General features: G+C 40.9%; 2 protein-coding genes across 10 annotated transcripts in view; one reads left to right on the plus strand and one right to left on the minus strand.

Annotated features, from left to right (window-relative positions):
- The window catches only part of zer1 (zyg-11 related, cell cycle regulator), a 48,551-nt gene extending 44,841 nt beyond the window's left edge, over window positions 1–3,710 (minus strand). For both annotated transcript variants that reach the window (XM_061801314.1, XM_061801313.1), the window contains exons 1-3: window positions 3,553–3,710; window positions 1,435–1,652; window positions 1,160–1,310 (exon numbers count right to left, since the gene is read on the minus strand). In XM_061801314.1, the coding sequence (XP_061657298.1) occupies window positions 1,160–1,310; window positions 1,435–1,601 (318 nt within the window). In that variant the 5' untranslated portion in view covers window positions 1,602–1,652; window positions 3,553–3,710. The remainder of the gene's footprint in view (window positions 1–1,159; window positions 1,311–1,434; window positions 1,653–3,552) is intronic.
- A 4,256-nt stretch (window positions 3,711–7,966) lies between these two features.
- tbc1d13 (TBC1 domain family, member 13) overlaps window positions 7,967–23,228 on the plus strand; it is a 35,248-nt gene continuing 19,986 nt past the window's right edge. For 2 of the 8 annotated variants that reach the window (XM_061801755.1, XM_061801756.1), the window contains exons 1-5: window positions 7,970–8,351; window positions 8,811–8,875; window positions 18,728–18,801; window positions 18,889–18,929; window positions 23,140–23,201. In XM_061801755.1, the coding sequence (XP_061657739.1) occupies window positions 8,271–8,351; window positions 8,811–8,875; window positions 18,728–18,801; window positions 18,889–18,929; window positions 23,140–23,201 (323 nt within the window). In that variant the 5' untranslated portion in view covers window positions 7,970–8,270. Of the gene's footprint in view, window positions 8,352–8,810; window positions 8,876–9,809; window positions 10,055–18,727; window positions 18,802–18,888; window positions 18,930–23,139; window positions 23,202–23,228 lie in introns of those variants that run through there. The other 6 variants (XM_061801761.1, XM_061801760.1, XM_061801758.1 and 3 more) reach the window with 6 other exon arrangements.

Consider the following 23,228-nt stretch of genomic DNA (forward strand, 5'->3'; position numbering starts at 1 on the left):
TTGTTCAAAAAGTATAAAATATCCAATAAATTTCATTCCACTTCACAATTGCGTCCCACTCGTTGATTCTTGACAAAAAAATAAATATGATATCTTTATGTTTAAAGCCTGAAATGTGGTGAAAGGTTGAAAGTGCAGTCGCCTATCCCAGCTGTCAACGGGTAGGAGGTGGGGAACACCCTGAAATGGTTGCCAGCCAAATCGCAGGGCACATAGAGACAAACAGCCGCACTCACAATCACACTTAAGGGCAATTTAGCGTGTCCAATTAATGTTGCATGTGTTTGGAATGTGGGAGGAAACTGGAGCGCCCGGAGGAAACCCACGCAGGCACGGGGAGAACATGCAAACTCCACACAGGCGGGTCCGGGATTGTAGCCAGGACCTCAGAACTGTGAGGCCAACATTTTATCAGCTAATCCACCATGCCGCCCCAGCCAAGGATAAAAAAATAAATGAACACACGATGCCCCAATTTTGTAATTTTAAAATTCAGGAAGTGCTTCAATAACAATCAATAACTTAATGAGAAATAAGGATAAATGAAGACCCTAAACGGTCTATCTATGTGAACGAGAGTGGAACTGGTTGTTTACATGTGTAATTGAATGCTGACCAATTAAGGGTGTACCACTCCTCTCTCCCAGAGTCAGCTAGGATGGGCTCCATGACCCCTACTGAGGAAAAGAGGTGCAGAAAATAGATGGATAGATATTTTCAAATCACTAAGCGCCTGCCTTAGCACCTCAAATTCCAAGGGGAAAATATGTAACTTGATATGTATCTATCAGTCTCCATGGCGAATCGACATATCGGAGCTCCATAGATGATGTCTTTTGGTTGTGGGCATGAACAATCTAAGCTAAAGATGAGCATACTTGGACTTCATTTAATTAATGATGTTTTGGACCTAATTTATCCCACTTGTTCAGGTTAGGGGAGGTCAGGTCAGAACTCAGGTTTAGATTAAGAAAATTTTGAGCCTTCTTGCTTGCTTACTGGAATTTCACCCATCTAAGTATGAAAACTGATGTAACTAGTGTGTTTATAAACAATGAACATTGTTCTCAACAGGCGGGATGTGCTAATATATTACACATACAGTAAACCTTCATTATCAAAAGTGATCTTAAGTTAATAAAACAGTAACGCCTTTTACCTGTTTTTTTATAGCTTCCAGGTCTCTGTCGTGGACAAAGTCTTCTTTCAACTGCACCCTGGTAAGTCTGGTGCTCCAGGGTTCTGAGAATAATTGGAAAAAGCTCTCCTCTCGTTCAAAGTTACTGTCTGTATGAACTAACTCCATGTACCTGTTTTAAGAAACAAAACATACAATTTAAGATAGATGAGATCTACAATATAGTACAAATCCAAAAACTGACTAGACAAAACAGAGATTAGGTAAGTGTAAGATTGATATTTCCTATTACATACACATTGACTAATTTGTCACAGATTTCACTGGGAAGAAAGATATCTGAGCGCAAGCAGAGTTGTTCCCCCAAACCCAGACAGCACATTGTCTTTCTGAGGTTCCTCAGGCAAAATATTGTTGCCAGAGTCATGAGGCTGTCGGGGTTGTCTCCTGCTTTGGCTGCCATGTTAGCCTCTTCTTCTACGGCTCAGATCCAAGACTTGGCAGTGCAGGGGACCTGAAGAGAAACATGTCGACAAATGAAAATTTATTTGGATGAGCAATACCACTTTTCTTTTTTTTAACAAATCTTTGTATTCGCCCTATATCACATCTTTAAAAACACAAAGTCATAGGGAGGAGGGTTTAACTTTCATTGATCCATTTTCTCCATTACTTCTCCTCACTAAAACCACGGGTTTGCAAGTGCCAATCCCAGCTAACTGAAGTTGAGAAGCCAGGTACACCCTGAACTGGTGGTCAATCGCAGAATACAAATAAACAGTCATCTGTACCCACGTTCACACCTACAGGCATTTTACTGTGTGGAGAGTCCCTCCATATCCTGGTCACCACCCCTTCCAGCACCCTCCCTCAGGTAGGCGCTACCGAGCAATGCAAACTATAGCAAGCAGACATTCCAACAGGTTCTTCCCTCTTGGCATTAATTTATTAGTTAATTTACATGCATAATGCTGCCATTTTTTTTAATCAAGTTTGTCGTCACATTTCTGTCATGCCAATTATATATGGCTTGTTCACCTACTGTAGTAGTCTCGCCAGGTTGCCCTACAGGCCATTCATGTGCCTGAGTAGCATCTGCATCATTTCCACAACTAACATTGTCTCAGATTATTGCACTACTAGTCACTTTAAACTCTATACATTTTTTGAAGTATCTCTGTCCTTTGGACAGCGGTCATTGAACAGGAATATTGCTCCATGAGTAATTTCAAACTGCTATAATTAGAAGAGGACTGCACATCTTTTTGCACATATCACAAAAGTTTAAAAAAAAAACGTTTATTGGCACTACCAGTAAACTTTTACTGCTCTTTTTTTTGTCTTCATGGCTCAAAACCATTCTGTCAACTGACTGACTGTTGTCATACTAGAAAATAAAGATTATTCAGATTCAATCGACCTACCCTGTATGTTTTTGGTACATGGTCAGAAACCAGAGTACTCCAAGAGAGAAGTGACAAGTTGAGAACACAAAAACTCCATGCGGGTGAGGCCAGATGTCAACCCAGGTCCTAAGAACTGTGAGGCAGATGTGCTAACCAGTCGGCCACAGGTAGTAACTTAGCAATGGAGAATATTTGTACATAAAAATACTGCAGGAAATCAGTTACTAACAGCCCTTAATATAGATGTCAATAAAATAACTATTTTTACACCAAAAAAAGCTGCTAGTGTAATTGGGACATAATACAACAACAAAGAATATTTCTTCATTATTGCCTGTCTTTTAGATTAATTCTTTTAAATAAAGCATAAAAAGTACTGTGCAAGGGGAAAAACATTCCACTGAAAGACCACCCAATCCACAGAATGTATACATACACATATACATGAAGAACAAAACACTATATTGATTGTCTTGCAGGTTGGCTACTGAAGTTTGCTACTTTTTAACTTTTTCAAACATTGAAAACAATATGACTTAGTGACGTTATCTGAAGCATAAAGACTCGTACTGGCCCCCTTCAGTTGAATGCAGAGCTGCCCCGTCCTCTATAGGTTATCACAGTTGTTAACAATAAAGTAAATAAAATAAACCCTGAGCGAGGAAGTTAGCAAACAAGCTAGTTACCGATTAAGAACGATTTTACTTAAATAACACCAACGCTAAATAGGCAAATGTGACAGGGAGCATATGGTTATATATTTGTTCATAATTGCCCATGCTGCTTACGAGTAGATGTTATTATTCTAAATTGGGTTTCTAACAGCCGTTAGTATACATCACTCGTGTGTCTTGGGTTGCGTTAGCTTTGAGCTAACGATGACTTTCCCTGCAATGTTAGCGAACTAAGATGGTACCCCTAGCGCTAGCTGCAACTATATGTGAAACTACAATAAACAGTCAATGGTCAGCAATGTCTGAGTAGACGAGTCATCATCTAATCCCATACCTTAGCTTTCGCCAAGGATTTGAGTCTTGATGAAGGCGAGAAACAGAGTTATTATCACCAGCCTTCGCTCATCTGATTTTCGTTTTCGTCTGATGTCAACAAACAGACTCCTCCTACTTCTACTACAAGTCCTCCCTTCCTCCTGTTCCTCTTCCTTGTTTCTTCACGTAGCTATACAGGAAACAGGAAACATTTAATATTGTCAAGGAAATATTTGTCTGTCATAGCGAGGGGAAAAGCTATATTACAAATATGCATGTATGGATTTTTTTAAATGTAGTAAAAACAGTACCAGTAAAAAAATTATAAAATAAAGACAAAGTGGGCGGCACGGTGAATCACCTGGTAAAGCGTTGGCCTCACAGTTCTGAGGTCCCGGGTTCAATCCCGGACCCACCTACGTGGAGTTTGCATGTTCTCCCCGTGCCTGTGTGGGTTTTCTCTGGGCACTGGATAATATTTATCCATCCATCCATTTTCTGAGCTGCTTATCCTCACGAGGCTCGCAGGAGTGCTGGAGCCTTCTCCAGCTGTCACCGGGCAGGAAGCAATGTAGACCCTAAACTGGTTGCCATCCAATCGCAGGGCACATGAAGACAGACAACAGTCACATTCACAATCACACCTTGGGGCAATTTAAAAAAATAATAAAATAAAAACGAAGTGGGCGGCACGGTGTATCACCTGGTAAAGCGTTGGCCTCACAGTTCTGAGGTCCCGGGTTCAATCCCGGACCCACCTATGTGGAGTTTGCATGTTCTCCCCGTGCCTGTGTGGGTTTCCTCCAGGCACTCCGGTTTCCTCCCACATTACAAAAACACGGAATATTAATTGCACACTCTAAATTCCCCCTAGGTGTGATTGTGAGTGTGGCTGTTTGTCTCAATGTGCCCTGCGATTGGCTGGAAACCAGTTCAGGGTGTTCGACGCCTCCTGCCTGTTGACAGCTGGGATAGGCTCCAGCACTCCCCGTGACCACCGTGAGGATAAGCGGCTTATAAAATGTATGGATGGATGGATATATATCACGGCACGGTGGGTCAGCTAGAAAACGTTGGTCTCACAGTTCTGAGGTCCCAGGTTCAGTCCCTGATCCGTCTTTGTGGAGTTTGCATGTTCTCCCTGGTCCTGCGTGGATTTTCTCTGGGCACTGGATAATATTTATCCATCCATCCATTTTCTGAGCTGCTTATCCTCACGAGGCTCGCAGGAGTGCTGGAGCCTTCTCCAGCTGTCACCGGGGAGGAAGCAATGTAGACCCTAAACTGGTTGCCATCCAATCGCAGGGCACATGAAGACAGACAACAGTCACATTCACAATCACACCTTGGGGCAATTTAAAAAAATAATAAAATAAAAACGAAGTGGGCGGCACGGTGTATCACCTGGTAAAGCGTTGGCCTCACAGTTCTGAGGTCCCGGGTTCAATCCCGGACCCGCCTGTGTGGCGTTTGCATGTCTCCCCGTGCCTGCGTGGGTTTCCTTTGGGCACTCCGGTTTCCTCCCACATTCCAAAAATATGCAACATTAATTGGACACTCTAAATTCCCCCTAGGTGTGATTGTGAGTGTGGCTGTTTGTCTCAATGTGCCCTGCGATTGGCTGGAAACCAGTTCAGGGTGTTCGACGCCTCCTGCCTGTTGACAGCTGGGATAGGCTCCAGCACTCCCCGTGACCCTCGTGAGGATAAGCGGCTTATAAAATGTATGGATGGATGGATATATATCACGGCACGGTGGGTCAGCTAGAAAACGTTGGTCTCACAGTTCTGAGGTCCCAGGTTCAGTCCCTGATCCGTCTTTGTGGAGTTTGCATGTTCTCCCTGGTCCTGCGTGGATTTTCTCTGGGCACTGGATAATATTTATCCATCCATCCATTTTCTGAGCTGCTTATCCTCACGAGGCTCGCAGGAGTGCTGGAGCCTTCTCCAGCTGTCACCGGGCAGGAAGCAATGTAGACCCTAAACTGGTTGCCATCCAATCACAGGGCACATGAAGACAGACAACAGTCACATTCACAATCACACCTTGGGGCAATTTAAAAAAATAATAAAATAAAAACGAAGTGGGCGGCACGGTGTATCACCTGGTAAAGCGTTGGTCTCACAGTTCTGAGGTCCCGGGTTCAATCCCGGACCCGCCTGTGTGGAGTATGCATGTCTCCCCGTGCCTGCGTGGGTTTCCTTTGGGCACTCCGGTTTCCTCCCACATTCCAAAAATATGCAACATTAATTGGACACTCTAAATTGCCCCTATGTGTGATTGTGTGACTGTTTGTCTCTATGTGCCCTGCGATTGGCTGGGAACCAGTTCAGGGTGTACTCTGCCTTCTGCCCATCGACAGCTGGAATAGACTCCAGCACTCCCCGCAAATCTTGTGAGGATAAGCGGCAAAAGAAAATTGATGGAAGAATGGATGGATGGATAAAAACGAAGTTTGAGAGGATGTTCCACAAACGTAATGTGCTGTGGTATTTTAACAATAGTCAATAACAGCAGCTAGATAAGAAAAGCCGTGTTCCTGTATCTCTTCTTTCAATTGCCACATTTGTTTTTCAGAGGCGTAAATTTTTTGCCAGACAAGATGCAACAGCCACTGTGAAAACACGGTGTGGTCAGATTAAACCAAACAGTGGTTGAATTTGATGGATTTCCAGGTCTCACTGTCATTGCCCATGTGAGCATTGAGGTGTCCCAGCAGAATTATGCAGTCCCCAGGGGGCATTCCTTGTGAATTGAAGGGATTTGCGAGTTTGGACCCTACGCGTGTTCACGAGTCGAGGAAGATATGACCAATGATTAGAAAAAGTTAACAGCAAATGGATTTAATCCAAAGGAATGTACAATACAGACGTTCGGGTCTTATCTAGGTATCTGCCGCACACGAGACGTGTGTCTTCTGGAAGGATAGCCCAAGAAGAAGACAAAAGGTGCCCAGTAACACAAGGTTTTTATATGTATACGTCCATGGTAAAAGTAGCTGCCGCCGAAGCTCAACTCGCGGCCGCCACCAGACCGTCAGACTCTGCGTCGTTCCTGTCCAGAGAACCATCCGCGGCTGGCAGCCCGGAGTTCCGGGGACCTTTGTTTACGCACTTATGTCCCACACGTAGGCCTCAGAGTAGTCAGACTTCGCATCATTCCGTCAAAAATCTTCTGAAAAACTATTGAATCAGAGAGGATGTAACATCACATTGTCAAGATAGAGTACATATTACATGACCTATTGGATACATTGTTAATGCAAACCACTGGAATTCGCCTTTAAATATTGGTATTTATATTGAAAAAATCTGAGTGGGTCCATCACTATGTGGGATTTATTCTTGATTGAGAACACTTTCACAAATTATGTATTTGTATACATCCAGACTTTTCTACGCTTTGAAACTCTTCCGTGTAAATCTCAACGACTTATTCACCAGATACATGTGTAGATCCAGTTGTCCAAGACAAGCAAAAGCGAGTTAAGAGTCTAATTTCTTATCAGCGAAAACATCGACTTCGGCATTAAATATGGGTCCTCTATGTGTGACCAACAGTTTGTTTTCTTTTTCTTATTTAAATACGCATTGGACTCATTTGAGAAAAATGGATATTTAAAAAAAAAAAAATCAGTCGGGGTTTACCGAAAATTAACGTGTGGCTGCAACATGTTTCATGTACATTGGAAACATCTGTTTTTTGTTTTTTTTTTTTAACCCATTCATGGGCTCGGTGGCAATTTTTTGCCTTATTGAGATCAGTCTCCTAACAGGCCACAATCAAGGAAATAACACTTCTTTTTCGTTTATGGTTAAGTTATATGATAACTTTACTAATTTATAATCTCGTTCCAAAAATGGGACCCTGCCTGCGAGAGGGTACTTGGGTTTTCTTAGTAGATTGTCCCAAAAACCAGAATCAGAATCAGATTAAGACACTTAAATATTTTGATATACTGAAAGATATAATGCGTGGAAATCATGATGTCCCAAAAATGGGACGCTGCCCACAAATGGGTTAAACGCAATTTTCCCCAAATGAGTCATCTTGGCATTATAAATACTTCTTGAAAATTTGGAATTGAGAAAAATAAATCCAACCTGAAATAAAGTCATCATTACACAGGCGTTTGCGTATTTTGGTTGGGCACCATCCATCATGTTTAATTGCCGAAATCTATCGATATTTTCTGGTCTTTTCAGCTGGTATTTTATAGACTGTCCTCTTTGAATGTATGTCTTGTCTGTTGTAACAACCAACAGAACAAGTCTCGGGCATTGTGAATATTCTGCTCCGGTTCAATGTCCCCCACACTGTCGAGCAGCTGTTTTTGACCGGCAATATGGACCCGTAAAAAGAGTGACGTCACGCGGACGAGCTTTATAAGGTAGAAGCGGACCACAAGAGGGCGCCAGGACTAGCCCATATGTTATGTCAGCGCATCTGGCTTTCAAGAAAGACTCAAGGTTTTCCTCCAATAGGGGAGCTAGCAGATAAGCTCATTGACTATCACATGGGATGACTGAAGCAGCCACGAGCCTCACAATCAATCGGTAGAGAGAAGTTTGAGCATCCCACAGTGATTTACTAGGTCGCCATTTTCCTCCGCCAAAATGAACCCTATAACCACAAGCTCATGAGCGATCTGTTTTCTTATCCTCCCAAACACAAATGATCCATGATGCTGTCACATGTGGGCTGGCCGCCGCTGGCTAAGCATAATAATGTGGTCCAATGGATATCCAGTCAAACCAGGCCTTTCAGAACCACATGAACTCAAGCATAGTACTTAAATTTAGCTTTGGGAAGCAAAGGGTGAGTACTCTGTCATTCAGGCCAAATTTTTCTTCCTTTTTAAATCTGTTGCATCTGACAGTTAAAGTTACTCAACTGTTTTTATACTTTGAACTTACGTAGGTATGCGCTGGGTATGTTCAAATGAATGGCGCTACTGAGCCTCTGCTATGGCTAGTATAGCAGATGTAGACCCGAAAGTGAACAGGAGATGTATGGTTGGAGTGGATGATTCGTTTAATGTATCAGAAGAGATTACATGTACAGCAATTGGGTGGGTGGCTGGGGCAAGGCGAGAAAGTGGCTCACAAAGGCCGAGGGTGTTCTAGGGTTAGTTGAAGAGACGAGAGACTTGAGACAAGGTTCCATGACTAAAGGGTTATAACGAGGGATCTATTAGAGGCAGTGGGTACAGTTATCTTGTGAAGAGCCTGAAAGTCTATACTGGAGTGAAATGTGGTCTCCTTCTTCTCTACAAAGAAGAATCCCACTCCTATGGGCGAGGAGGAGGGGAGGATAACGCCAGAAGCCAAAGACTCTGAAATGTAAGTTTCCATGGCCTCTCTTTCAGGTCAAGACACATTGTACAATTTGCTAATGGGTAAGCTTGCATTTCAAACGTTCACCTGGCTGCAATTCACTGTCTGAAATTCATTGTCTAAATTCACTGTTAAGAAGCCAGGGTTACTTCAGGTCTTCTTCACACTGAACACTGAATTTAGACTGTGAATTTCAGACAGAAAATTGAGATAGTTGAATTGCAGACAGACAATTGTAGCCAGTTGAATCTCAGGAGACGGATAATATTCTGTTTGAATTTTGAAGGTTGAATTTTATGTGGTGAATTTGTTAACATTGAAAAGTGAAGTACAGTTATTGAAAATGTGATCACTTTGAAATAACAATGTGAATTTTACAACATGAAATTTTCTGTGGGATTTTTAACTCAAATCCTGGTGGAACATATTAACTTCCATAATAAAGTATAAGATGCTGAACACACAGTATCAAACACCTAAACAGGCTCAACGGGCATCCACTCGTGCACTCGCTCATATAAGGAGTTCTTGTTTTTCTTTCAGCTTGTCCCGTTAGGGGTCGCTACAGCGTGTCATCTTTTTCCATCTAAACCTATCTAATGCATCCTCCTCTCTAACATATGAGAGATTACGTTGGCATTAATGTTGACATCTAGTGGTATGTGAAAGAATGCCGAAGTACAATCCAACATTTAACTTTTTTAAATATACATTTGTATCTCGTATTTTTGGTTGTATTTCCTCATTTAAAATTTGTATTAATGTTCAGGAATTGCATAGGTTATGGTAGCTTACAATGACAATGAATGTACTCTTTAGTAATAAAACTTTTTATTATTTCAATTTCAATGAACATGTAGTCCTAGTACGCTACTCTATTATAATGTTGGTTCTGACGGCTATACTGAGTGCTAAGAAATGCTTTTGGTGGGACTTGGTGTCAAAAGGTGCTTGGTCACGGAACAAATTAAACTCGTAAATCAGCATACGACTTGAGATGTCGCTTCGCCTCCTGTACAACCACGGTCACGTGCAAGCCCGAAGACAGTGGCGTTTTACCTTCCTTCTTTGTTGTGAGGACGGAAGTGACAGATAGGACGACTTCTTCCCGGCAAATACCTTTTGGAAGTAGTTGGATGAAAATATTACCGCTTGCCCAGATATGTCCGTTGCGTACAAAAACAGGTATGTTCAGTTGAATGGGACGATGGACGTGCGAATTGGTTAATCATGCAATACTGTAGGACGCTATTTAGTTCAGTCACAAAAGCATCCAGATCATTTCATTTCAGGAAAGAACAACCGTAAACTTTGCTTCAAGGTCTATCTTAAATGGCACCGCTTGCATGTCACTGTTTTATTGTTTAGAATGATGACAGATGAAAGTAAGAAAATCACTATGTTGTTTTGAAAAAAAAAAAATATAGTAACAGCTATGCTCACACAAGCTAGCAACACTAGCTTCCCACTAGCATGAAACCTGATAACACGATTCTCAGAACAGCTTGACTGTTGAGTAGAATGTGGTTTTGAAAATTTATTCAAAGCTAAAATAAAATAGGCAAGATGTTATTGAAGAAATGAGCGATGCTTGTTAGTATCTCGACCTGTTTTCGATTAAATATAGCCATTTTCTAACACGCATTACTTGCATTGTATTTTGTTATAATCAGAGTGCTTGTGGGCTGCACTCATTCATTTTCAAAAGTATTAGTTTAATAGGGATTAAACGGAACATGAACACGTGTTAAATTCCGGAATCGATCAAAATCACGTTTATTTTCATGTACGTAAATAATCTAATAGTAACTGAAGGCGTGATGAGGCGATCACGAGTGAAATCCTCGTTCAAAATTCAGGGATGAGAATTTTCCGCGAATCGGCAGATTTCCGACTTTTTCAGACCAAAATGACCATTCTCGAGATAAACGCAAATCCGTTGAAAAAAAAAAATCGGGGGGGGGGGGGGAAGTATCGTGCGCCTGCCTCTCGGTGGTGGGCTCCGAGCTGCAAGTTCAGTTTAGTGCTAGCACAAGCACGACTATCATATGCCATTCTAACTTGCTCGGTAGTGTAAATATTTGCATTTTGCGACATAAACATTAAAACTCGTTGGCGGCAGATTACTAGATTGGACAACAGAGTTATACTGTATAATGATCCGAGTTTCACCATTGCCATGTACATGTGTTCTCGGTTCTCAGAAATAGCAGTGTAACTTGTTAGTTAGCCAAGTGATAGCGCGAACTGAGCGACGGTGTGTTCATCATAGTTTTACGATGGCGAAAGTGTCAGGAAAAAAAGGATGAAGATCGAGCAAGGGTAATTGACAAGGTTGCTGGAATCCAAAACTGTTTCAGACGGGCATGGCTTGAAAAAAGTGTAACCGTGCAGATAGGACCGAAAACGGTATCAACATGTCTAACCGAACACAAACAAAAAGTGGACATTCCCGGCAAAGTGGTGTGCACTCTGTGTTCCGATAGGATAGAGGTTTTCTCCCACATTCTAAAAACATGCATGGTAAGTTAACTGACAAGTCAAAATTGCCCGGAAGTGTGAATGTGTGTGCAAATGTTTTTTTTGTTTTTTATATGTATGCCCTGCGATTGACTGGCAACCCACACACACACACACAAATTGGATAGCTCCAGTACTATTAACAGCTGATAAATGCAATGATTTTGCTTATTTTAGTGAAAAAACATACTGGGCACCACGGTGAAGCAGATGTTGGCCTCACAGTTCTGAGGTCCATGGTTCAATCCTGGCCCCGGCTTTGTGGAGTTTGCATGTTCTCCCCGTGCCTGCATGGGTTTTCTCTGGGCACTCTGGTTTCCTCCCACATCCCCAAAATTTCCCCGAGGTGTGATTGAGAGTTGACTGTTGTCTGGCAACCAGTTCAAGGTGTACCCCGCCTCCTGCCCGTTGGAAGCTGGGATACGCTCCAGCACTCCCGCAACCCTTGTGAGGGTAAGCGGCTAAGAAAATTGATGGATGGATAGTGAAAATGCTAAAATTATACTACATCTCAAGCCACCCAGGGAAAACTATTAACATTTCAGAATTTAATACAGTTGACCAAAAAACTGCAAAAGATTCAGCAGCTGAATCCATCAAGGAGTTGTCTTGACTCAATACCATTTGACTTTTTCAATGTTATTGCCAAATCTGTGCAAGGTGATTTGGACCATATAATCAATTGCTCACTTCAATCAGCCGAGTTTAATAAAGTTCTTGACGTAGTTGCCATTAAGCCTCTTCTAAAAAAAACAATGCTGATCGCTTCCATGTTAACAAGCTATAGAATGATCCCAAATCCTCCGTTAGCCAAGATTTTTGAGCTATTTCTAATCAATTCAAAAATTTCTTGAACTTATGTGGAGTTTTTGGCAAATTTCAATCAGGTTTCCGAACTCATCACAGTACATAATATACTCTTATCAAAGTGCTAAATGATGTAAGATTGAAGTCTGACTCAGGAAAGGTGTGAGTTCTGGTTTTGTCGGATGTTAGTGCGGCTTTTGATCATAATATACTGCTGAACAGGTTTGAAACATGGGCAGGACTAAATGGAGCAGTCCTTAAATGGTTCAGGTCGTACCTGGAGGAAAGGAGTTACTTTGTAACTATTGGAAGTGCTTAATCTCAACAAATGACCTATGGGATTCGTCAGGGGTCAGTTCCTAGACTCCTCTTCTTCAGCCTGTATATGCTACTCTTAGGTCAAACTCTTTAGAACTTTCATTTTTGACTATAATAGCTATGCAGATAACACAGATATATTTAGCATTGTCACCAGATGTGTACAGTTGAATGGAGGTATTTTGCCACAGTCTTATTGAGGGGATTTGTTTTTCACAGTGGTAAATAATAACTGGATGGTAGTCTTCAACTAAACCACAAAAAACTGAGAATTGTTTTTGGCAATAAAGAAAAAACATTTGCCGTTAGTAAATACCCGGACTCACAACACTTAATGACGAAAGACCAAGTCTGAAACCTTGGTATTCTGATGGGTTCTGACCTGACTTTCAACAGTTATATTAAATAAATTATTAAATCTGTCTTTTACCAACTGAAGAACATATCCAAAGTAAACCACAACAAAACTGAGAATTAATGGCAATGAAGAAAAAAAGGATTGCTGTTCGTAAATACCTGGATTAACTATCTTTAAAAAGCAAAGCCACCTTGTTGTTCTGCCAGATTCCAATCTGACCTTCAATAGTCATATCAAATCAAATTTAGAATGGCGGGTTGTATGTGTCAACCACACCAGGAGAAGCTCATTCATGCTTTTATCTCAAGTAGACTTCAATATTGTAATGATTTTCTGACTGGACTCCCCCATAAGATTATTAAACAGCTGCAGCTCATTCAGAAAGCTGGTGCTCAATTTCTGGCCAGAATAAAGAGTTTCGAGCATATCATAGAGCATATAATAGATTTTAAGGTTCTGTTTCTGGTCTTTATATCACTAAATGACTTCGGTCCTGAACAAATGAATGAAATGCTAATGGAATATAAACCAAGTAGGGCTCTGAGATCGACAAACTCAGATCAAATAGTGGAGCACAGAGTCAAAAGAAAACATGGTGAAGCAGCATTCCGCTATTGCTGTACACAAATGTATTAAATGACAAAAGAAGTGACATCAGGTTGAATGTGAATGTCTTCAAGTCCTGTTAAATAAAACAAAAAACATTTTCTCCTCATGGTTTTTAGGCTTTCATGTCAAAAGATATTTCTTGCACTGTACACTGTTTTAGTTGTACTTTTATTTTCTGTTTTTAAAATCTTTTTAAAATGTTCATTTCTTTGTTTTTAAATGCTTTTAGTCATGTAAAGCTCATTGAGTTACCTTGTGTTTGAAATGTGCAATATAAATTCTCTTTTTGTTTCTTTTGGTGAATGATCAAATTTGTTATTGAAGCATTTAGATGACGTTCACCACAATGTACATCAGTTGTCCAGACTGTCAACAACTTTTGCTGTCTGTCTGAGATACCACAAAATAGTCCCACACTAATGATGTGTTTGTTCATTGAGAAGATGGAGAAAAAAAACATTATTGGCTGACAGATAGTTACAGTACAACACCGTAAGATGTGACAGGGCTTAAAATAAACTACCTTTTGGGTTCATATGCCACGGCGACAAGAAAGCCGATTGGCCGGTCAGCAAACAATGGTAATTATTGGCAGATACTGATCAAACTGTTCAGATCGGTGTAAAATCTACTACTACTAATAGAAATACATCCATCCATCTTCTTAGCCGCTTATCGTCACACGGGTCGCGGGAGTGCTGGAGCCTATCCCAGCTGTCAACGGGCTGGAGGCAGGGTACACCTTGAACTAGTTGCCAGCTAATCGCAGGGCATGTAGAGACAAACAGCCGCACTCACAATCACACCTTGGCGCAATTTAAAGTGTCCAATTAATGTTGCATGTAATTATGATGAAGGAGGAAACCAGAGTGCTCGGAGAAAACGCACACAGGCACAGGGAGAACATGCAAACTCCACACAGGGAGGCCTGGGATTGAACCCAGGTCCTCAGAACTGTGAGGCCAACGCTTTCCAGCTGCTCCACCATCCCGTCTAATAGAAATACAGTAGGTCATGAGGATCACCACCTTTGTGCAAAGGACGAACTCTAGCATGTTCCAACTAATTGGAACTTCACGTGGGTAAGAATAGATTTAATAACTTGGATAGTAGACATAAATCGTCAAAAACTTCAGCTCCAGACCATCAGGACCAGCACTACCAGAGCTCTATTCACAATTAGCATGTTTAACATCAGTTAGACAGACTTTGATGGCGAAGGAGCTGCCACACCCAAAATTATATGGCGAGGCATCAATATGAGAAGGTTCTGATAGTAGTTAGCTCAATGGAGATGAGTAGTGGTGAGTAAACGCATTGTCAATTCCGAAAGGATCTTTGATTATGCTGTTACAAATTTAAAATAATCGGGACTATTTTTTATTATTTTCAGATATGTAATTGAGTCACTTGCAGAATTGTTTAATTTTTACACACCACATCATAACATTTCTGATGTAAGCTTGTATAAATAATATTTTCTTAATAAGAGGGAAGTCCTGGGTTGCACACTATTTCACTGCTCCTACCTTGGTGATTTAATCCACATTTTTTACAAGTTTGGACAGGTCATACAATTGGCAATAGGTAAGTATAAAACAGTCCAATGAAAAATAATAAATATAGAGGAGAAGGCGGAGGGAGGCTACCCTCTCATCCACCGGTATAAACCCAAATGTACAGGCGCCGAGCCGGGGGGCAACAAGTATACCCACACCTGCTTGGCACCTATCACTGTGAGAAGCTCCAGAGTGGAACACAGTTCATCCCCTCTCAAGAGGATTGGTACCGGAGCCCAAGCAGTGTGTAGATGCGAGTCTGACTATCTAGTAGGAACCTCTCGACCTCACACACCAGCCAGAGAGGTGACATTCCATGTCTCTAGAGCGATTTTCTGTAGCTGGGGATCGGATTGACAAGGTCCCCGCCTTCAGCTACTTCCCAGCTGACATTTCACCTGACCCCTATGGCCCCTCTCACAGGTGGTGAGCCCATGGGAAGGGAGACCCATGTTACCCTTTTGGGCTGTTACCGGCCTAGCCCCATGGGTGCAGGTTCGGCCACCAGGTGCTCACCTTCGAGCCCCACCTCTAAGCCTGGCTCCAGAGGGGGCCCCAGTGTCCCGCGTCTGGGCAAGGGAAACCTCAATCCACTGTTCTTATTCATCATAGGGGTTGATGGAGCTGAACTTTGTCTGGTCCCTTACCTAGCACCTGTTTGGCATGGGTGACCCTGGCATGAAACCCAAGACAAATAAGCTCCTAGGATCATTGGGTCACACAAACCCCTCCACCACAATAAGGTGACGATTCGAGGAGGCGTGGGTCACTGCCCTAATTCATTGTTAAATATTAAGTCTATTAAATGCACAATTTTTTCTCCACTTTGTTTACAGGTTTTTCTTGCACTATTGTATTGTAGCATTGTATTTCAACATGCCCACATACAGTATGTAGGGTTTATTCATGAACTACCAAGGAGCACATGATTTTCACAAATGTATTGATTGACAAAAGACCGGCCTACAGATTGCACTGGCTTGTGCCCACATAGTAATGCAGCTCTATGGGTGCATAAGCCAATGGAATCTGTAGGCCTGTCCCAAGCCCAGATAAATACTGAGGGTTGTGTCAGGAAGGGCATCCGGCATAAAACTGCCAAACAAATGTATACGGTACCAAATTGATCGTGGCCCGGGTTAAAAACGACCGCCCCCGGCACTGCGAAGCTGCAGGATGTTGGTGGAAATTCAGCTACTGTAGGTCATAGAGAACGAAGAGGAGGAAACCGGATTCATCGGCAGAAGAAGAGGAACGAGCAGAGCCTCCAACTGAGTGTTGGTACTTTGAATGTTTGGAGTATGACAGGAAAAGCTCAGGAGTTGGTTTACATGATGATTAGGTTGTTATATTGTGCATCCAAAAGAGCAGGTGGAAAAGTAGGAGTTTAGGAGCAGGGTTTAAATGATTTTACCATGGAGTAGATGGGAAGGGAAATGGAGTAGGGGTTATTTAAAGGAAGAACTGGCTAAGAATGTCTTGGAGGAGAAAAGAGTATCTGATTGAGTGATGAATCTGAAACTTGAAATAGAGGGTGTTATGTATAATGTTATTAGTGGCTATGCATCCAGGAAAGGAACTTTGAGGAACAGATGGTGGTTGCAAAAAGGATGGAAATGGCAATAGTGAACACTTTTTTTTCAGAAGCGGCAGGAACATAGTCACCTACAAGAGTTAAGGTAGAACCACGTAGGTGGATTATATTTTGTACAGATGATGTAATCTGAAGGGAGGTTACTGACTGCAAGATAGTGGTAAGGGAGAGTGAAGCCCGTTAGCAGAGGATGTTGTTGTGTAGGATGACTCTGGTGATGTATAAGAAGATTAAGAAGACAAAGGTAGAGCAGAGAACCATGTGGTGGAAGCTAAGAATAGAAGAATGTTGTGCAGCCTTTCAGAAAGAGTTGAGACAGGCTCTCAGTGGACAGTAAGAGCTCCCAGAAGACTGGACGACTACAGCCAAGGTGATTCGAGAGATAGGCAGGACAGTACTTCTGTTTGGAAAGGGGAGAAGGAGACTAGGTGGTGGAAAGTACAGGAAGTCATACAAGGAAAGAGATTAGCAAAGAAGAAGTGGGACACAGGGGACTGAGGAGAGGCGAAAGGAATACATTGAGATGCGACGTAGCGCAAAGGTAGATGTGGCCAAGGCAAAACGAGGCATATGATGACGTACACCAGGTTGGACACGAAAGAAGGAGAAATGGATCTCTACAGGTTGGCCAGACAAAAGGGTAGAGATGGGAAGGATGTGCAGCAGGTAAGGGTGATTAAGGATAGAGATGGGAATGTGTTGACTGGTTCAGATAGTGTCTAAATAGATGGAAAGAATACTTTCAGAAGTTGATGAATGAAGAACATGAGAGAAGGAAGAGTACAAGAGGCAAGTGTGAAGGACCAGAAAGTGGCAATGATTAGTAAAGGGGAAGTTAGAAAGGCACTAATGAGGATGAAAAATGTAAAGGCAGCTGGTCCCGATGCTGTGGCAGAAGAATTTAAGGTAGAGGTGGGATCAGCTCTAAGCCCCTGTCTGTTTATTGTGGTAATGAATAGGCTGACAGATGAGGGTAGACTGGAATCCCCATGGACCATGATGTTCACAGATGACATTTTTATCAGCAGTGAAAGCAGGAAGCAGGTGGAGGAACAAAGATGGAGGTATGCACTGGAAAGGAAAGGAATGAAGATTAGCTGAAATAAAACAGAATATATGTGTATGAATGAGAAGTGTTGAGGGGGAAGAGTGAGGCTGCAGGGGTTAGAGATAGCAAAGGTGGACGATTTCAAATATTTTGGGTCAACAATTCAAAGCAATGGTGAGTGCGGTAAGGAAGTGAAGACACGGGTCCAAGCAGGTTGGAACAGTTGGCGGAAGGTGTCTGGTGTGTTTGTGTCTGGTGTGTTATGTGACAGAAGAATCTCTGCTAAGATGAAGGGCAAAGTTTATAAAACAGTGGTGAGGCCGGCCATGATTTACGGATTGGAGATGGTGGCACTGAAGAGAACAGGAAGCAGAGCTGAAAGTGGCAGAAATTAAGATGTTGAGGTGTTTCTAGGAGTGAGCAGGTGTGATAGTATTAGAAATGAGCTCAATAGAGGGACAGCCAACGTTGGATGTTTTGGAGACAAGGTTCGAGAGAGCAGATTTCAATGGTTTGGACATGTCCAGAGACGTGACAGTGAGTATATTGTTAGAAGGGTGCTGAGGGTGGAGCGAGAGGAAGACCAAAGAGAAGATTGATGGATATTGTGAGGGAAGACATGAGGGCAGTTGGTGTGAGAGAGGAAGATGCAGGAGATAGGCTAAGATGGAAAAAAATGACACGCTGTGGTGACCCCTAACGCGACAAGCCAAAAGGAAAAGAAGACGACTGACAAAAGTATATATAAACAAAGGTTTATGACACATGAACATCCATGTATCAACTTATTATTTTCTGTTTGTTTGTGTTTTAGAAAAAGTAGTGATTACCGTGTAGAAATGTATGGTTAAAGCAGGAAAATAAATAAATAATTGTTTATTATTTCAAATACATAATTTTCTATGAACATTAGTGGGTTGATAATTTCAAAGTGGAAATACTTTGGTATTCACTACAGAGTGTCCACTATGTTGCCCTTCGGGTCACTTTAACTGAGGCTTTAATTTGATGGTGGTTCTGATAAAAACACAATTCTTTTTCACAGAATACAGGACTTCAAGGTAGCTTTGACAGAAGAAAACATAAACTTGAAAACACTAAGAGAGCTGTGCTTCAATGGTAATTTCCCCTCATTATCATTATGTATTGCTCTGGTAAGGCAATTGTTAAACATTGTTTCACAATCCATTTCTCTTTTTATCTTAGGAATTCCATTTGAAGGAGGCATTCGGGCACTTTGCTGGAAGGTAAATGTAAACAGTGTAATAGAGATTTAAAAAAATATGTATATATAATTGAGATACTGTCTGTGTTGATCTTTTATTAATAATGCACCAAAATGAAAATTTTGTGCCAAAAATCGAAAATGAGGAAACCAAGGCCGAAAACGGAAAAACAAAATCAACGATTATGCTAGTTATTAGTAAAATTACATGGAGTGGGTCTAGAAATACTTAATGAATGTGTGATATTTCACTTTCTTTTTTAATAAATCTGCAAAAAATTAAATTAATTTTTTTATTGTCAATATATTGTGCTGTGTGTATGTTAGATTAATAAAAGTGTAATTTATATGAACAAATGAAAATTACACAACTTTTGACTTGTGGTCCAACAGCATTAACAAGTTCAATATCCCTGGACAAAAAATGTGACGGTACCCTTAACTTATTTTTTTCAACAACCTATGATAAAATAAATGCAATCAAACAATTTTTATAATATTGAATAAGACTTCTGCACCTCTCAGCGGGTATATCGGTCCACTCATGAGCAAACTTCTCCAGTTTTCTCAGGTTTTAGGAGTGTTTTCTCCAGACGGCATGTTTCACGTCCTTTCACAGATGTTCAATAGGCTTAAAATCAGGGCTCAAGAAGGGCAATGAATGTTTTGCTCTTAGCCATTCTTGGGTGCTTTGAGTTATTATCTTTTGCTGTCTATCTTGTATCGCAATCAACTGTGCAAGTTCTCTCACTTATAAAAATAAGAGAAGCCTGTAACTATCATCATAGGTATACAGCCCCAATGAGAGACAAAATGGGGGTGAAAAAATTCAGAAAAACGTGTGTATCTGTATGTGTGTGTGTATATATATATATATATATATATATATATATATATATACATTTTGCTAGTAAATTATTTTAAAGGCAAACCAAATTCATCTCAATACTTTGTTATATACCCTTTCCTGGCAATGACATAGGTCTAGTGCAGGGGTCACCAACGCGGTGCCGCGGGCGAATGGTAGCCCATGAGGACCATATAAGGTGCCTGTAAGGTATGTTCTAAAAATACCACAGGCCACAAATTGTTACTATTATTTGTGCTTTAAATTCTGAATCTGAATTGCTTACATGAATTAAAATTTCATAATACCTGTAATGTCATTTACAACAATAAATTAAAACAAAAATATTTTATGTACTTGTAATGAACTGAGTCTGAAATCTGCGGCAAACAGGTCACGTAGCCCTTCATACGATTGATGCTCACGAAGTAGCCCTCAGCCTCAAAAAGGTTGCTGAGCCCTGGTCTAGTCTTTACAAGGTCATCACACTGTGACTGGTATTTTGGACCATTCCCGCATGTAGATCTCCTTAAGAGCAGTGATGTTTTGGGGGTGTCGGTGGGCAACAGAGACTTTCAGTTCCCTCCAAATGTTTTCCGTTGTGGTGAGATCTAGAGACTTGCTAAGGCGCTAGGCCATTCCAGGACCTTGAAATGGTTCTTACGAAGCCACTCCTTCGTTGCCCAGACGGTGTGTTTCAGATCGTCAAGCTTTTTTTTTTTTTTTTTTTTTTTATGGTAATAGCATGGTCATGGAATAATTAAACTTGTATCTTAAAGCACGACTGTATATTGTTTGATCAAAGACAACTCTTTTTAATATTATTGTAAATATCTTTTTTTTAAATGAATGAATGAATGTATATTTAAAATGAAAATGGGTATCTCACATTTCATTTTATGTCTCACTGTCTAAAGTCAAATCAGAGTAAGCCTCCCCTATTTCAGGTCAGTCAAGAGCACCAAAATTATTTAATTTTGTTGAATGCCACAATAATGAGGCAATTTCTTATAGAATTTTATATTTTCTTCGAGGTCAAAAGTTTACATGCATTTAATTAGTATCTTGTAGCATTTCTTTTGAAATGCATAACTTGGGTCAAACATTTTGGGTATCCTTTCACAAGCTTCTAGTACTCTGCTGGAATCCTGGTCCATTACTCATGACAGAACTGGTGTAACTGAGTCAGGTTTGTCGGTTGCCTTGCTTGCACTTGCCTTTTCAGATCTGCCCGCAGGTTTTTAATGGGATTTAGATCAGGTGTGATGGCCACTCCAAAACGTTGACTCTATCTTCGAGCCAATTTTTAATCATTTTTGCACTACGCTTTGTGTCAATTTCTATTTGGTAGACCCATTTACGGCCAAGTTTAAAATTCCTGGTAGATCTATTGAGTTGTTGCAGTAATATGTTCATCTAGTGTTCTTTCTTCATGATGTCATCTATTTTATGAAGAGCTCCAGTTCCTGCTGCAGCAAAACGGCCCCACAACGTTATCCTGCCACATCCATGCTTTACAGTTGGTATGGTGTTCTCAGGTCAAAGGTTCCCCCATTTTTCTCAAGATATGACCTTGATCATTATGGCCAAAGAGCTCAACCACAGGACATGTCTCCATAAGTTAAGATCTTTGTCTTGGTGTCTTTTTGCAAATTGTAATCTGTCTTTTTATGTTTCTTAAGGAGTAATGGCTTCATTCTCGGTCAATGACCTTTCACCCCATGTCAGTGCAGGACTCGTTTCACTGTGGAAAATGTCACTTTCTTCCCACCTTCATCTAGCATCTTCACAAGCTCATTAGGTTTTGTTCTGTGGTTGATTTACAGATTTTGGACCAAACCTGTTCATCTCTGGGACACAGAGTCAGTCTCCTTCCTGAGGGGTGTAATGACTAGACATTCCGATGATGTGTCTATTTGCGTATAATTCTTTGAAGAGTTAAACCTGGTCCCCACAAGCATCTGGAAATTTCACCCATGGATGAGCCAGACCTGTGGACCTACACGATTCTTTTTCTGATTTCATGGATGATTGTCATTTTTTTTTATTTTCCCCATGATTCCAAACAAGGAAGCAAATTTTTTGAGGTGTGGCCTTAAATACATCACTCGGTGTGCTGTCAATTAACCCACGTTGTCAGTTAACCTAAGAGGAGCTTCCAAAGCCATTACCTCAGCTGTTCATTAAAGGCATGGTGTAGTACTTTTCATCTAGGTAAACCTTAAACCTCAAAGAAAATGTGAAATTCTCTCTCTCATTATTGTTGCACTTAAAGTTAATTAATTTCGGTGATCCTAACTGACCCAAAACAGAAGAGGTTTAGTCTGATTTACAGACAGTCAGACAGTGAGACAAAAAAAATGAAATGTGATTTTGTATGTGACCTTCTGGCTTCAACTGCGTATTCAAAAATACCTTTTAGGACGAACCTTTCTATAAAATTTCAATTTCATGGAAAAGATTGATTACATTAAAAAACTTAAACTTCAATAAACTGATCAGGATCTGGATATAGTGTTTCACACTGGACGTCAAGGAGCTTTTGTTGTGTTCTTTAGCTGTCTTCCTACAATGGCACAATTTACATTCATCCAAAAAGAGGACCTGAGGACCACTGTCCAACAGTCCGGTCCTCCTCCTTCTTTCTCCATTTACTCAGGCTCAGAAGTGGCTTGAACCGAAGAACCCAACAATCATATCCTATCTCCTGGATGTATCTCAATGTGGTAGTTTTGGAAGCTCTGACTCATCCACTCTTTCTGGATCTCTGCTAGATTCTTGAATCTTCTGTTTTATAATCTGCTGCAACCCACGGTCATCTCTTTTACTGATGTATCTTTTCCTGACACATTTTTTCCTTCCAACTGGACTTTCCATTTCTATGCTTTGACATAGCACTCTGTGAACAGTCAGCCTCCTTAACTATAGAACTTTGTGGCTTACCCATCCTATTGAGGGCACAATGATGGTCTCCTGGCCAGTTTTCAAATCTGGAGTCTTCCCCATATTGAACCCAACGGAGTTAATCGAACCAAACTGAAGCAATTTAATAACACCTAGGGCAACTTGTAGAAGTACTTTGAGTTTAGTATTGTATGAAACAGTTTAAAACATTTATGGCATGCAAAATTTGTCCTGATTTCTTCAGTTTTTGAATTCCTGATTTTGTGGAATTTATGAGCTAGAAGCCCAAATTCTATAAAAAAAACAAAAAACAAAAATACTTGAAATTGACTCTACGTACAATCAATGAAAGTTTAACATTTTGAATGGAATTATTGAAAGAAAAATTTCCATGGAATTAAATTTTTTGTAAAGGTTCTCTAGAACATGCAGCATCCAGCGTGTCTGTTTCTAAATCATAATTATGTCCCAATCTCTTTAGATTCTTCTTAATTACCTTCCTCTTGATCAGACGCGATGGGACACATTCCTCACAAAGGAAAGGTAAGATAACCATTCTGTTTGTTAAAG

The sequence above is a fragment of the Syngnathoides biaculeatus genome, chromosome 17 (genome assembly GCF_019802595.1).
Source record: "Syngnathoides biaculeatus isolate LvHL_M chromosome 17, ASM1980259v1, whole genome shotgun sequence".
NCBI lineage: Eukaryota > Metazoa > Chordata > Actinopteri > Syngnathiformes > Syngnathidae > Syngnathoides > Syngnathoides biaculeatus.